This window comes from Sceloporus occidentalis, unplaced genomic scaffold (assembly GCF_023333645.1).
Source record: "Sceloporus occidentalis isolate IW3139 unplaced genomic scaffold, rSceOcc1.0.p SCAF_13, whole genome shotgun sequence".
NCBI lineage: Eukaryota > Metazoa > Chordata > Lepidosauria > Squamata > Phrynosomatidae > Sceloporus > Sceloporus occidentalis.
Genome location: NW_028316993.1, coordinates 19,967,601 through 19,984,737, shown reverse-complemented (window position 1 = coordinate 19,984,737; position 17,137 = coordinate 19,967,601). Strand labels below are relative to the sequence as shown.

Sequence of the window (17,137 nt, the reverse complement as noted above, 5' to 3'; positions counted from 1 at the left end):
AAAGCCGATTAGAGCTGAATAAGAAACAACAAAAAGGCCACAGAAGACTTACATAACTTTAAAATGGGTGACAACATTTTAAAATGGGTTAAAACATTTTTAAAGTCTTTGTTCCATCATTAATGAAAATGAAGTCTTAGAAGGGCAGCTAGGCGAGAGAGAACTAAGTTAAGATTGTCAAGTGTAAATGTCCATTATTGAATACCAAAGTCAGGACTACTCATGCCATGGTACAGTGGGCCCTTGGTATCTGCTGGGGTTTGGTTCCAGGACCCCCTGTGGATACCAAAATCTGTGAATACTCGAGTCCCATTATATACAACGGCAGAGTAAAATGGTGTCCTTTACATAAAATATCTAAATCAAGGTTTGTTGTTTGGATTTTATATAGTTTTTGGATATTTTCAAGTTGTGGATGCTTGAATCTGTTGCTAAAGAATCCGTGGATAAAGAGGACTGACTGTACTGTATTTCTGATCTCTGGTTATGGATGCAAAAGCTGGGCAGTGAAGAAAGCTGATGGTATGGCAAATCAACCCATCTGAAATGAGACAGTGGCAAAGAGTTCTGTGGAAACCATAGTTCACTGAAAAAGATAAATTAATGGATCCAAGACCAAATCAAGCCTGAACGTTCACTAGAAGCCAAAATTACTCAACTGAGGCCAGTGTACTTTAGACATACGATAACATGACTCACTGCAAAAGCTGATAATGCTCAGTAAAGCAGAAGTCAGTAGAAAATGAGAAATAGCACATTACAGGTAGATTGATTCTCTCAAGGTAGCCATGGTTCTGTCTGCAAGGCGAGAGCATGTCTGTTAATAACATCTCTTGGAGATCTCTCATTCAGAGGATTGCCATAAGACAAAACAAACTTATATAACATAAAATAGTTGCTACTCTCTTCTCTATTTGGGAGGACTGTAAAGGTTTTCAGGTGTGTTCCTAGTCGCATTTGAAATTAGAAGGATGAAGAAGCCTGTTTTTTCCTCCTTTCATCTGTTATTTTAATAAATCTTCCAGTACAATTTTAAGATTATTATTTAGAACTATGGGATTTTGTGGTCACACGGTACAAATATACAAAATAGTATTAACTACAGCTAGCTAGCTTGCTTTAAAAAACTGTCCAACTTGCATGGCCAGCATCAAATGTAGGTTACATGGGAGCATTAATATACAGGATATAATCTTCTATGTTGATGTATCACCACTGACTCTGATAATACTGCATGAATGCTCAAGTTTAATTCTGAACTAGGACTGTAAGGATTTTTTTTTCTCCATTCAAAGTTACGAGCTCTTTGAGAAATATGTGAGAGCCTCTGATCAAGTGCAGAGTGCCTCTTGGCACAAGTAACCATAGTTGACCTTCAACTGATCTTAAATATAGAGGCATGATTCCTGGATTTAAATGCAGTTTCCAGATAGGCACCTGCTTTAGAGCAGTTCTTATTTCAATACAGATTTACACAAGTTCTGCCCTGTGAGTAAAAGGACTATCTATCTATCTATCTATCTATCTATCTATCTATCTATCTATCTATGCATAGCTTAGAAGATCTATCATTGCACATTAGTATTTTTGCTGCCTTTAAATGTATATATAGTCTGCCTGCCTACCTGGAACCTTATCTTGGCAGCTTGCAACATTTGCATGCATCATTCTGATCTCTCTGAAAAAGCAACTTCTCGAGAGTCTCAGCAGCAATGCTTGGATCTGGTGGTACTCCAACACTGTCCCTTCTGATGACTGTCCACTTTTAAGGCCAGTTTGGGAAGGACAAGGGATATGGTTCAGCAGAAGCTGAACCAAGGTGTCCATTGCTTCTCCTTGAATCTTCTCTCTTCAGCTGTGGAGTCTCACCCACTTCACAGTCAAAAGGGACGTGGCCCACTGGTTGAGGATCTCCTCGGTATTGCTTTGTTGAACATCTCTGGGAGGTTTTGTGCCTTCAGGGCATCACTTGTGGTGTTCATGCAGTCCACAGGGATGGGCAGGCTTCTCATTCCCTGTTGTCTAGGACTGCACTCCTTTCAGCCTTTCTTCTCCAACTTTATAATACAGACAAGCTCAGCAGCAGATATTACTGTCTCTATTAGCTGATATATGCAAGTAATCCTCCTCCAATGTTCTCAGTCCCTGCTCAGCAGGAAGTCTCAAATAAACACTGCTGTCTGGCTGATGCAATCTTTCTTTGCAGTTGGAGAAAAACAGATGCAGAGCTGAAAGCTGCGACAGGTAAAGAGCACCGTAGTTTAGACCATGCAGGACCCTGGTACATTCTATGAGTTGTAGTTTTTTCTGTTCACAATGTGTGGGAAGCAGCAGCAAGCAAACCCAACAAGAAGCCTTGTAAGCTACTTTGGCGGCTTTTTCAAACTGAAGAATAAGGTAAAATGCTTTAAAAACTAGCACACAATAATAGTCACTGTGATTTGGAAAGATTGAAGGAGACACATCAAAGAAAGCTTAATTACAGAAAATATTGTTTAATCCTGTACATACATCAAATTCCATCATAGCACCAAATGTTCTCTATGCTTCACGCCAATGGCCTGTACTTGGATTAGGAAAAATGACTTTTTGCTGACTCAAACCAAGACATAGAGAAAATATCAAAACATGAAACCACTGAGAGATCCCACCCTCCCCAAAACCGTTTTTTGTTAAGTTTACACTTCTTTTGTACAAATCAAAGAATCTCTTTGAACACCACTAATATTACAAATATATAATAAAAAGAACAGCACCACTATAAATCACCCACTTTTAATGCATGATCAGTTGTCACAATTAAGAAAAAAAGGCCGTTTACAGGAAAACCCTTGCCTTTAATTTTTCTTGACTGAGGAAGCTAAAAACCAACCCCAGTTAAATTTCTATGAACCAGTTTCTCCTAAAAATGTTTCAAGTATAAAAATTAGGTTTCTGCTTTACTTTCTGTGAGATTCTAACATGTCCAGTCTTTTTTTAAAGCAAAACAAAGTAAAAAATAAATAACCCACAGCTTGGAAATTTCAGTATATTTTCTTTTCTGTTTGAGGCATGTAGTTCTTCAAAGTAGTATTGAAGAAAATCATCCTTTTATTCAATTGCAGCAGAAGTCCTTTCATTTTTAAAAAGGCAAATTTTGCATTGCTTTGTGTACCTGTGTGTGTATTTCTCACCTGAGCCATCTCTTCAGATGTGGTTCTGTAAGCAGTAACCTGGTCAGAAACTACTTGTGATTTCAGCGGGTGTTTGAATTCTTGGTATTTCCCAAAATACGCCTTGAGAGAAGCTCTCACCAACCAGTAAAATTATTCTCATTTCATCTCTCCACAGATTAGCATGGGGTTAGTGATCTTAGACTCTCTTTTGACCTTACATACCCTAAACCATTTCTTTTTTTCTTGTGAAGTCATGATTGTTTTGGAGAACATCCACTCTCCTTTCCTAGAACTCCTCAAACATCTTTTGCATGGTCACATTCCATGACAACCATTCCATATCCAGCTCCCTTGAAACACTGCATAATTGTGTCTTGTTGTGAAAACACAAAAATTAACTCCATATTTTCTGAGAACTCTCTCACCCTACCTCTGATTCTAGTAAGAATTTACTAATCTTGATCACAGAAATGCCCAGCTCTAAAAAACAATGCCATGTAAGCTAGCACAATAATATTTTCAGATAGGATAGGTTACCTCCCAATCAGTGATCAGTATACTGGTAGATAAACCAGGATAAGAAAAATCCAGTTAATGATCCCAACGTACATCCAAATTAATGTCCCCAATTATCCTGTTAAAAGACAATTAATCCTCTAGGATTTAGGGGGACCACTGATGATTTAAACAGCATCCTCTCACACACAATTCTACAGACTGAAGAGAAATGTTTGAGAAATGGTACTGAGGCTTTAAAGAACTACATAAAAGCATTACATGAGAAAGGAGCATTTAAAAATTTCTCTTTAAAATTCTGAATGTAACTAACGTACTAAAATTGGCTCCTATAACTAAATAACTGGTTTAAGAAAAAGCCACAAAGACTGTGGAGGACACAATCCCTCTGTCCTGTCCAATTCAATGGCAGCTAAAATAAAAATGAATGAGAAAATTCTCTATACTGTCAATTCATGGGCTTAGAAGGATGGGGGTGGGGGGGGGTGGAAGATGCACTTCAAACCACCCTTATCATTGTATTATGACAGGAAAAACAAAATATTAAAACTCAACAGGCAAGCATGCTACTGAATGGGCACGCACAGAGATTTTCATTGCATTCAGAGCAATAACTATTGAAGTGAGGTTCTGGAAAGAATCCAGTTGAACCTGTTGAGCTATGGGTTTGTAGCCAAAGGACTCCATGATATGGGAGAAATTCTCTTCTAGTGTTTAAGGGGAAGTTATTGCACCTGACTTTTCTGTTTTTTTGCCCTTTGATAAAGCTGCAGCTTGTTTCAGGAGCTCTCTGTTCTTGGCCTATTGAGGAAAAAGAACCAGAGAAAAAACATGTTTGAATGTACTGTAGTTAACTCAATTACTGTTGACAAGTATGCACAATCCTGGACTAAAAAGAAAGAAAAGAAGAAAAGAAATATTCAGAAACAAAACAAACGCAAGTTCTGCTCAGATAAAAGCTCAATTCTGTGGCCTGCATATAGTATGGAAATCAATTTTCCTGCAATTTAATTATTGAGAATGATTTATTTCAGTCTTACCAATGGGGGGAAAAGGCACTACTGCTCCTAACCACTAAGGGTGTTACTGCCTCCTGACATTTCCTGAAGACACTGCCCACATACTTTAAGCATATCTTTGCAGTGAAAACAAGGAAAGTGGATATTATTAGTATGCTGGGTTTCTGCTTAGTATCACATGCTTCGGGACTTCTTCACCCTGAAAGAACCATTGCATATACACTGCCATCGATATAAGCAATATGATCCATCCCATTTAGCAATGGGCTGTAGCTCAGTGATGGTTAAGCACATACTTTGCACGCAGAAGGTCTCAAATTATTTCCCTGGCATCTCTGTGGAGTAAAATCCTGGAAAGCCATTACTACTCAGTGCATGAGCGAGACAGATAAATAATGAGATTTTATAAAGCAGCCTTCTGTGCTATAATAGCTCTATCAAACTGCAATAGACAATGTTTCCGAGATGTGTGAAAACTCCTTTTCACCTTCTAACTGTCTTATCTTTAACAGCACAGTCAGTGGAACATATTCACAGGGAAGTATGCTGGTCACTAGGCTCCTCCTGTAATAGAATTCCCCCTAAAAACTGGCTAAACAGGAACACTATTAAGACATTTGATTGGGGGTGGGGTGTTGTTTGACTGCATGTTCCAGCAGTCCTAGCCAGCACAGCCCAAAGTAAGGGATAGTGGGAGTTGAAGTTCAACAACATATTGAAGACCACACAATTCCCATTTCTATTTTAGAGAACATCCACAGACAGGTAGACCAACAATCCGACTTAATAGAAGGATGCGTGGTAATATCCAGCTGTTCAACGGCTTGCTGTCCAATCCACCACTTTGCAGACAAATTTGCTCAGATTCACTCTGACCTGGACACCAGAGTTAATACATATCCAGTGGATGTAATCTTGGCCCTTGTGTTGATGGACATCATCAGTCTAGTGTTGATGGACACTTTTCAACATGTGCAGTGTGAGGATGTGGATCCTTGGAGAGGTGAGGGCCATCACATGTGTACCTTGCCCTTCCTAGCTTATTAAACAGATCAAAGGAATACTGTCTGAGTGGGTCAGGGAAGTGATTAATGCCTCTTTATAACAAAGCAGCCCACACTGAAGGAGGCTGTGGTAAGACCTCTTCTGAAAAAGTTTCCCTGGATCCTACTATAGCAGAAAACTATAGGCCAATCTCAAACATTCCATGTTTTTGGGATAATACCTGAGCATGTCATGACTTTTCAATTCCTGAGGTTCATGGATGAGGCAGATTATCTAGCTCCATGTCGGTCTAGTTTCAGGCTTAGTTGTTGTTGTTGTTATTATTATTATTACAATTACTATTATTTATTTATTTATATAGCGCTGTAGATTTGCACAGCGCTGTACATAAAACAATAAATATATAAGAGTAAGCCTGCCTATGGCGTACAATCTAAGAAATTGGTCACTTTGGTGGACAATCTATGCAGGGAACCAGACAGGGGGAGTGTGTCTCTGTTGGTTCTGCTGGACCTCTTGGTGTCTTTTGATATTATCAGTCACTGTATCCTTTGGAGTTGCTTCTCTGGGATGAGGCCTGGGGATACTGTTCTACTCTGCTCATTCCTGGAGGGGCGTTCTCAGAGAGTGGTGCTGGAGGATTCCTGCCCGACTCCTTGACCATTGGCCTGTGGAATCCCTCAGAGCTGCCTTGTCCTTTATGCTATTTAACATATACATAAGGAGAGGTTGTTCAGTGTTTTAGGGTCAGGTGTCACCAATACACTGATAAGTCCCACGTTATTACATTCTACCTAATTCTAAGGAAGCTGTTTCTGTGCTAAACTGGTGCCTGTGGTAGGGCTTATCCTACAACACCTAGCTGAAAAGTCCATTAATTAATTTTAAATGTGCCTTTATTTAATACCAAGGGACAAATCTTGGAAGAAATTACAGGACACGTCAATGGATAAAAGATTATTAATACTTATTTGTAGCCTGCATGAAGGCACATCCCTCAGAATAAGATGTAACAACACAAGACATCTCCTTTATTATTTAATTTATAAATCAATTTGCTGGTTAAAACTATAAGGGATAAAAAAATCCACTCTCTTCCACTGGCTCACTACCTGATGGGCAAGGGTATGTCACATGCTCTCGAGCATCAGAGGAAGGCAATAGCAAACCTCTTCTGAACAAATCTTGCCAAGTGTTCTTGTGCAAAATTCCAGTTCTCTCATATACAAAAATGTGCATTTCTGCAAATAATCTCCCCAAACATGTCAGGATATGCAGTTATTGGGTGACAACTGTAAAAAGTTCTCACTACTGTCTTATTCTTCCTGCCTGGTTTTCCAAGTATAGAAAACTCATTTTCGACCAAGAGATGAATACAGGTAAACATTCTTTTCATTTCTAGTAGAAGACTGAAAAAGTCTCATTGAGCTTGTCCATTATAATACATGTCTCTTAATCTCATATACTTCTTGATGGATCAACTTAAATAAAATCACCTGCAATTGTTCCATGACTTCCTTGTGAGTCTTTTCCATTTGGTTCATTTTAACCCTCATCTGTGACTCCTGGTATTGCAGATCAGCCTTCAGTTCAGTTATCTGCAAACCAACCAATCAAAGGGGGGGGGGGGTGTAGGTTAAATTGCACTGAATGTATGTCATACAGTGGGATACATCCTTGTAGAAAATCAACATGGAAATCAGTTATACTACTACCTTACCAATAGGATCATAAACTGCTGTGTTAAATTCCATATATTCTTAATCTGAAAATTAAGCAAAACTCTCTCTCATGTAGGTTAATTCCCTCATGGCTTAATATCCAAATATGTAAAACATAACCTATTCCCATTCATTCTACAACTACAATATCTGAGGATAGTTGACTTATAAAATAACAAAAGTTTAGAGAACTTAAAACAATGTAAGGGTAAAAGGAATGGGAGCACCAGCTAGATTCTGGAGGGTTTAGCATTTCAGATATTTTGGACTTCAACTCTTAGAAGGCCCAACCAGCACTGACAAAAGTCAGAAACCTTACATTGTAAAAGTGATTTTCCAAATTATTTGGACAATCAAAGATTTCACTACCTATCCTTTAAAAAAAACACAGCTATAGAAAAGTGCTGAGGGACCAGCGTGGTGTAATGGTATGAACATTGGACTAGGACACTTCAGAAGACAGCTTCAGAAGATAGCAATGGCAAACCCACTCTCAAGAAACATGCTAAGAAAAGCCCATGATAAGTTTGCCTTAGGGTTGCCATAAATTGGTAATGACACAACAACAACAACAACAACCAGAGAAGGTGCTGGAGGTGGGTGGCTCCACAAATGTATTCACCATGTTTTTCAGGATGGATTCCATTTGGACTCATTCCCACAGGTGTACTGGGCCTCAGGGTTCCCCAAAATACATGATGTCAGTAAGGACCCTCTGATTCACCCTTCACAGAGTATGGCAGGCGAGATGGTAAGTAAACAATGCTTGCCAGAAACATGCTCATTAGTTCCCTTTCAAATAAACTCCCCCCCCCCCCCCGCCAAAAGAAGGCTGAAGGAGACACTACCTTTTTCTCTTTTTCCAGTATCATCTGATCCTTCTGGTGCAGCATTTTCTTCAGAGTTGCCACTTCTTCTTTCAGCTGAGCTATGATGACAAAGTGGTCAGTGCCAGGAGAGTCCAAGGCCAGGTCTGGAGAAAAACTAAAGGAGACAAAAGAGATCTTTTTATACGTAATGACATTTTACTTCACATGGAGGATAAATCATGAATAAGAGCAGTTAGTACCATAGAGCATCAGCTTGATAACCCATGGTCATTATTGCCACTCATTGAGATTCTTTATTTCTTTTCTTTTGAAGGATTTTCATACCTTTCAGTGCATTGTTTTCAACCTAGCCAAACAGTCATTTGGTTTCATATTTAATACTGCTTTGCTACAAGAGAAGGCACACTCCTACCAGCAAACAGCCTATAATGGATTATCAATTACATAAAATGTGTTACTGTGTGTTTCAGCATTTTTTGTGTTTTAGTGTTCAGCTGGGGGAAATGTGGGATATTAAGGAACCAAATGTATGAGAAAAGCTTGAAGGAGCTGGGCATGTTTATTTTGGTGAAGAGAAGAATGAAGGGTGACATAATTGCACTTTTAAAATCCTCAAGGGCTGTCGCAGAAAGAAGGGGGGAAGCTTGTTCTTTCCTACCCCAAAGGTAGAACAAGATCAAATGATTTGAAGCTACAGGAGAGTAGCTTCCAACTGACCATTAATTAGAAGAAACCTTTTGACAGTAGGAGCTGTTTGACAAAGGAACCAATTGCCTATAAAGGTGGTGGGGTCTCCTTCTTGGGACTTCTTCCAAAAGAAGCTAGGCAGCAATCTGCTGGGCACATGTTAGCTAGTGATCCTGCACTGAGCAAAGGGTGGACTCCATGAAACCCCTTCAACTCTATGATGCTATGATTCATTTCCTTGCAAACAAAAAGAGGTAGCTACAAACACTAGTAGACCCAAAACTACCTTTATATGGCCTTGTAGAAAAAGCAGAGCAATAATATGTTTCCATGTGTATTTGGGACTATATTCCCTATGAAGAGCAAGCACACTGAGATTCCCAGCAGCATCCTGTATCCAGCTGGTAGTGCACTTATTTTCCATGCTTTTATTGAAGAAACTGAGCAGTATGATTTTTTAATGCTACATGCTGAACACACCATGTTTATAGCATGAATGCTGTTGTATGACTATCCCACACACTTTGAAAAGGCAATAGATCATTGTCATTCCTGGAATAGACCTAAACAAAGTTTCACGGACACTGTAGCACAGGGTGGGAATGATGTGGCCCTCCAGATGTTATTGGACTGCAAGTGCCAGCAGTCATGACCAGAATAGCCAGTAGCAAGGAATTCTAGGGGATTGTAGTTCATCTGATTTCCACTCCTGTTGTAGAAGAAAGGAACACAATGGGCTGGATTGTGAACAAGTTAATCATGTTAATTCCCATTGGAAATCGATGTGAAAGGATGGCCACCATCAATTTCAGTCCAACTAATTTAAGATTCAATATAGAAAAAGTACACCTAACTTGGTTTAGATTCATCAGCTTATTAAATACAATATAAGTATTAATGTTAAAGACAGAAGTAAATACAATATAAGTATTAATGTTAAAGACAGAAGGAACAATCCATATGGTAGAAGAACCTTGAGTTACACTAAATATTCTCAGAATGGAAGATAGTATGGTTCAACTCTGTTGACAGTACAAGAAATTCAGAAATACCATTAACACAGAGAATGGAAAAGGAAGTCACGTGTAAGAGAGGTAAGTAAGAATAATGATGATGATGATATAATAAGAATAAGTAAGTGAGAATAAATAAGAGATTAGGTTTTAAGTTAAACATTTCACAATTACATGCTTTTGCAGCACCCAGTATTTTTATTTTTTTTAAAAAATATCACCAGTTTGGAAGCAAAACTCAGTAGCAAGTTACTAAATATACTAGTGTGCATAGTAAAAGGAGCCAAATGCACTGTAGTTGATTATACTCAACATAACAGCCAATTTAGTCCTTTATAGGTCAGTATCATATTAACTAAAGTCAGTTTTAAGGATTTTTTAAATTGTAATTTTTATAGGTTACATAATGTTGGCGAAACTTAAATACATTATCAATACATTTTCCAGTTATCATAACATAAAACCTGTTTCTATACCTTCTATTTCTGGACATAACAAGAAAATGAACCTTCTTCATTTCTATGGTTCTTCCAACCTCCTCTGACTTACTCAATAAATGATATATCTCTTGTTAATCTTAAAAGAAAAAAATTTAATTGTTTCTTTCACCTATTATTGTCTTCCTTAATTTGTACTGATGGGTACAAATATTAAGTAGCAATTACCAAATTAATTAAATTCCCTTTTGCTTACAATCTTCTAAGCCTAACTACTTTTTCGCATTACTTTGAGTATACCTTTTATTTTAAACCTCTTTTTCCAAGTCATGCTTAAACTGTCTAAGTCAGATATATACATGATTCTCCTTGGTCTCTTTTTAAAGAGTAACAGAGGGTAAAAAAGAGAGAAAAAAAAATAAATCAAACAAGACAATTGTTTTCAAAAAGACGTAGTTTCCAGACCTTCCATTTTCCTCTTTTTCTAACTTAGTTGATATATCTGCCAAGTAACTTTTCCAATTCATAAAATGCTTTTCCATTTATTCTTTAAAAATTGATAAAAATTGTCCCAATGTTGGAGAACATGATCTTCCGTTTTGTCTTTCATCCAGCACGTTAATTTGTCTATTTCAGCCATCTCGTATAGCTTGATTAGCCATTGTTCTGTTGACGGTGCCTTTGGATTTTTCCAAAACTTTGCGTAGATTATTCTTGCACATGTTAAAGCATAGAATAAAAATTTACCATTTTGTTTAATAAGATCATTGCTGATCACACCTAACAAAAAGACCTCTGGCTTGAAAGGAATTTGGATTTTCATATCTACATTTAAACATTTATGAATGTTAACCCAAAACTGCTTTGCTATTTTGCATGACCACCACAAATGGAAAAACGATCCAATTTTTTCCTGGCACTTCCAACAAATGGGATTTGTATTTTTATACATATAGGATAGTTTTTTAGGGGATAAGTTCCTGCGAGGTCGTATTTTTTACGCCCTTCGTCCAAACTTTGACCCATTCTTCATAATCCAAATTATGGCCTACATTTTGCACCCACTTTACCATAGAATGTCTTATTATTTCCTCCTCCGTATCCCATTCTTGTAACATCTTATAATATCTGGAAATCAATTTCGTTTTCCCCTTTAGTGTAATTTCTTCCCACTGAGTTTTTTGGTTTTCTATCCCATTTAATTTTTATCAATTTTCCATCTTTCATATAGTTGTCTATATAAGTACCAGTGGCATGTTATACCAGCTTCCTTAAGTTCTGCCTGAGATTTTATTTTTACTTCGCCCTCTACCGTATCTGACAAAAGGTCTGAGTATCGTAGCCACTTGAGCTTTGCAATGCCCTCTTTACTAAAAAGGCTTCATGGGGTGAGCACCATTGTGGAATATTTCTACATAATCTTGTTTTAAGTTTTTCCCATACAAAGATTAAGGCTTTTTTGACAATATGATTCTTAAATTCTTTATGTAACTTATCTTTCCCATAAAAAATATATCCATGCCACCCATATCTCATGTCTTCACCTTCGAGTGCTAGAAACTTTTCGTCATTTAATAATATCCAGATAGAAAGCCAATTTAGTACTGATGCAAAATAATACAATTTCAGGTTGGGTAAACCTAGTCCCCCCTGATCTTACAGTCACACAAAATTTTTTGATTAATCCTTGCCCTCTTCCCGCTCCAAACAAATTTTAAGATATCTGATTGCCAGTTTTTGAAAGGTTTGAGAGAGTGAAGAACAGGTATGGCTTGAAACAAAAACATAAATTTGGGAAGTACATTCATTTGTATTACTGAAATTTTCCCCAGAAGACACAACTGTAAATTTTCCCATTTCTTTAGATCCAATTTTATTTTACCCCATGTTTTTTCATAATTATTATGGTAAAGATCTGTATTTTTTGTTGTTTTTATACCTAAGTAGTTGACTTCCTTTTCAATACTCAACCCACTTCTAGCCATTAGTTCCTGTTCTTCACTTTTTACCATGTTTTTTGTTATCATTACAGTTTTCCCTTTATTCACTTTTAAACCCGAAATTTCCTCAAAATTTTTCAAAATATCCATCAAGGGCTTAATTCCTTTCATTGGGTTTTCTAATATAAAAACAATGTCATCCGCAAATGACCTAAGCTTAAATTCGTACTTCTTAGTCTGAACACCTTGGATTGCCTTCTCATCTCTCACAGTATTACATAAAGCTTCCAGGATGAAGATAAAAAGGAGAGGGAATAGGGGGCACCCCTGCCGCGTGCCCCTGGCAATCCTAAATTCTGCTGTTTTGCTTTGATTTATGATTAATCTTGCCTTTTGGTTGTTATAAATTTCCCGAATCTACTTAACAAAAACTGGACCGGCCTTAATTTTTTCTAACATGGTAAACATAAAATCTCAACTAACATTATCAAAAGCCTTTTCTAAATCTGTGAAGATCAGTTTCATTGTGGCTTTCGAAGTATTCAATCACATCTATGATGACACGGATGTTATCCTTAATCTGCCTTTGCGGTAAAAAGCCTGCTTGATCTTTGGAAATCCAGGTATTTAACACTTTCTTCAATCTCTCGGCAAGGATTACAGCAAAGATTTTATAGTCTGTGTTCAAAAGAGATATTGGACGATAGCTCTTCATGTCCACTGGATCTTTATTCTCTTTTAATAACAGGGTGATGTTTGCATTGTTCCATGATTCTGGAAATTTTTTAATCCCAATAGCATTGAAAGTCATCTTAAGTGATAACATTACTTCATCCTGAAATTTTTGGTAATATTCTATTGGAAAGCTGTCAGGGCCCGGTATCTTTCCCTTCTTGCCTTTCTTTATTGCTTCTATTACTTCTGCTATGGTTATTTGACCATTTAAGATATTTCTTTGCTCATCATTAAATGGTGCAAAGCCTGCCTCTGCTTTATTTTTGGATATTTGATGTTTTTTATATAAACTAGAAAAGTAATTTTTAAATTCTTCCTTGATTTCTGATTGATTCATTGTCATTTTACCTCCTTTGGTCTTAATCTCTGTTATAATGTTTCTTTCTTTTTTTTTTAAATCTATAGGCCAACCACCTGCCAGGTTTATTTGCCTTATCAAAAAAAATTTGTCTCATATATCTAAGGCGGGTTATAAACCGCTGCTTTGAGGCGGTCTGCCGCCGCCGCCGCCGTTTGCTCTGTGCGGGAGCCGCAGCAGCCACACCGCGTGGCTCCCGCACGGACCGAAAAAGAAGCTCCAAAATGGAGCTTCTTTAAGCGACGCCTCTATGACGTCATGAGGCGCCAGGGGCGGACTCGTGACGTCATAGACGCCGCGACACGTGCGGGCGCACAGCGTCCGATATGTAAACATGGCGGCCCCCATGTGGAAGGGGCGCTGCCATGTTGTACGTATGGAATACGTACTAGGGTTGGGGGTGTGTGGAAGCACCACCTGTTCCTAACCCTAATACGTATTCCATACGTATTTTTTGGCGGTTTGTAACCCGCCCAAGTTTGTTTTGAATTTCTTTGTTTTCTTCCAATTCTATTTGTTTTTTAAGTGTCTTAATTTCCTTTTTAGCAATTTTGCTCGTTGTATGTTCATGTAGTTCTTTTTCTTTCTGTCGTAATTTTTGGTATAGCAAGTTCAACCTCTCTCTTTTCCTTCTGTTTATTATTGAATTTTGTTGAATAAAAAAGCCTCTTAAGACTGCTTTGGACGCCTCCCAAACTGTAGTTATATCAATGTCATCTTTTATGTTCTCTTGGAAGTAGTGTTTCAACATTTCTTTTCCTTTTTTCAGAATTTCTTCTTTAAATAAAAGGGAGGTATTCAATCTCCATAGAAATTCGGTTGGTTTTAAATTCATCACCATTTCAGTGGGGTTATGATCGGATATAGTTCTAGGTTGGGAGTCCATGGATATTATATCTTTACAGAGTGTTTTAGAGGCCATAAAGAAATCAATTCTGGATAAGCTTTTATGTCTCTCTGAAAAGAAAGTAAAATCCTTAGCTTCTTTGTACTTAAGTCTCCAAACGTTTATCAAAGCATGTTCGTCCACTAATTTCTCAAAAGCTTGTGGGAGTTTCCCTTGTGTTCTTTTAATTTTAGATTCAGATTGACGGTCCAGTTCCAGATTGATTACGCCATTCCAGTCTCCCATTATTAACACTTTATCATAGTTACAGTTTCTAAGTTCTGAATTCAATTTTGCATAAAATGCATCTTTCCTATCTAATGGGGCGTATATTCCCACTACAAGTTGTTTCCCTTCTAAAAAGTCAACTTCAATGCCAATATATCTTCCATCATTGTCTGGGAAAATGATTTTTGCTTTGAATCTATTATTAACATAAATGTCCACTTCTTTTTTCCTTTGAGTGCTTGCTGCTATGAATTCATTTCCCAGTCTATTATTTTTTAACAAACGGATATCTTTCTTGTTAATATGAGTTTTTTGTAAACTAATAACATCAAGTCTTTGTTTAACTAAGTAATGAAAGACTTTTTTGAGTTTCTGAGGGGAATTCATTCCCCTCACATTCCAGGATAATATTTTAATTTTCTGCATTTTATGTTTTGTTTGTTATACTTTCCTCTAGGCCTTTTTGACCCTCTTGATCCTCTTTTGCCTTTTCCTCTCCCTTTTCTTCCTCTTCTTTGTTTTCCTCCTCTTCCGATTCTGTTGATCTTTTTTCCAAAATTTCACGATTTTTCCTGATTTTTCATCACTGAAAAATCCTTCATTTTCATCACTGAGTTGATTCTAAATTGTTCTGATTTAAATCTAAAAGAGATTCCTTCTAGCCGTTCCCATCTGTAATTTATGTTGTTTCTTTTTAAAAGATTTGTAAGTGGCTTGTATTCCATTCTTTTTTTAAGGATTCTGGCAGGTATATCTTTAAAGACAATCAGTTCTTTTCCCTCTACTTCAAATTTGTCTTCGTAACTCAAAAGAATAAATTCATCTCTAGTTTTTTTCCTTGTGAAGTAGATAATTATATCCCTAGGCAATTTTCTTTGTTTTGCACCTTTGAATTGATCCTAAACATTTTACTTATTTCCCATTGAAATTGGTCCAAATCTGCTCCCATATATTCGGCTAAATGAGTTGTCAAATATTAGTATAAATCTTCATTTTCTTTTTCCTTCAATCCTCGTATTTTGATGCAGTTTTCTCTTTGTTTTAAATCTTGTATTGCTCTTTCATCTAAATCTTTCTCATAATTTATTTCAATATCTCTCACTCTTCTATTAATTTTGTCAGTTTTGTCTTCAATTGTTCCCATGTTTTTCCCCATCTTTTTGATGTCCTCCATTGCCTTACTTAAAGTTTCCTTCATATCCTTCAATTCCGATCTTATTTCCTGCCTTATTTCTTGTTTAATTTTTTTTCTCATTGCTGCTATGTCCCTTTGTGTTGCTTTAATATCTTCCTTCATTTCTAGATACAATTCTTTTAGTTCTTCTAACATAGTCGTCTGGTCTGGTTGTTTAGAGGGTGGTTCCAATGATGGTCTTCTCTGGAAGGCTGAATCTTGCTTTGCTTTCCTTGTATACATTATTAATCCACTGCTTTGGCCTTCGCTCTGACCGCTATTTCCTTAGATCTTCTCCACTACTTTAGTCTCTACCTTCTCCACTGTCTCCTTAGGAGACTGACCGTCTTTTCCGCTGCTTTGCCCTTAAATCTTTCTCCGCTACTTTAACCTTCCCCGCTGTCTCCTTGGATCTTTCTCTGCTGTCTGCTTGGGTCCTCTGCTGCTTTGGCCTCCGCTTTCTCCGCTGTCTCCTTGGGTTCTCCGCTGCTTTGGCCTCCGCTCTCCCCGCTGTCTCCTTGGGTCTTTCTCCGCTTAAATCTTTAAACAAATAAACTCTTACTCAGATGCTGTATCTTTCTTGCAACGAGAGTTCCTTGTTTCCATAAATTGCTCACCCTTGTAGGGGTTTCCTCTCGGAGAAAAGAAAGAAAGAAAAAAAGTAGCTTTCTATATATATCTGGATGGCTTAGTTCTTGTCAGAGTACGCGTCCCAGTTCTCTTTCCTTTGGGAAAGGGATTCACCAACTTCTCTTACAGTAGGTAGAGTCAAATAAACCCCACCTAAAGGCGCAAGTCCTCCAAGCTTCTCCTACCTGTCCTCCAAGCTCTCAAAGAAAGAAGAAAGGAAAAAAGGTAGCTTTATATATATATCTGGATGGCTTAGTTCTTGTCAGAGTGAGCGTCCCAGTTCTTTTTCCTTTGGGAAAGGGATTCACCAACTTCTCTTACAGTAAGTAGAGTCAAATACACCCCACCTGAATGTGCAAGTCCTCCAAGCTTCTCCTAGCCGTCCTCCAAACTCTCAAGGAAAGGAAAAAAAAAGGAAAAAAGATAGTTTATATATATATCAGGATGGCTTAGGTCTTGTCAAAGTAGGCGCCCCAGTTATTTTTCCTTTGGGAAAGGGATTCACCAACTCCTCTTACAGTAGGTAGAGTCAAATAAACCCCACCTAAAGGTGCAAGTCCTCCAAGCTTCTCCTAGCTGTCCTCCAAGCTCTCAAAGAAAGAAGAAAGGAAGAAAGGTAGCTTTATATATATATCTGGATGGCTTAGTTCTTGTCAGAGTAAGCGTCCCAATTCTTTTTCCCTTGAGAAAGGGATTCACCAACTTCTCTTATAGTAGGTAGAGTCAAATAAACCCCACTTAAAGGTGCGAGTACTCCAGACTTCTCCTAGCTGTCCTCCAAGCTCTCAAAGAAAGAAGAAAGG

General features: G+C 37.6%; 1 protein-coding gene across 3 annotated transcripts in view; it reads right to left on the bottom strand.

The window, feature by feature from the left end:
* The window catches only part of FAM76A (family with sequence similarity 76 member A), a 65,780-nt gene that overhangs the window by 30,726 nt on the left and 17,917 nt on the right, over window positions 1–17,137 (bottom strand). For 2 of the 3 annotated variants that reach the window (XM_089478611.1, XM_089478612.1), the window contains 3 exons: window positions 8,265–8,400; window positions 7,192–7,293; window positions 1,289–4,472 (listed from right to left, as the gene is read on the bottom strand). In XM_089478611.1, the coding sequence (XP_089334737.1) occupies window positions 4,386–4,472; window positions 7,192–7,293; window positions 8,265–8,400 (325 nt within the window). In that variant the 3' untranslated portion in view covers window positions 1,289–4,385. Of the gene's footprint in view, window positions 1–1,288; window positions 4,473–7,191; window positions 7,294–8,264; window positions 8,401–17,137 lie in introns of those variants that run through there. The other variant, XM_089478613.1, reaches the window with a different exon arrangement.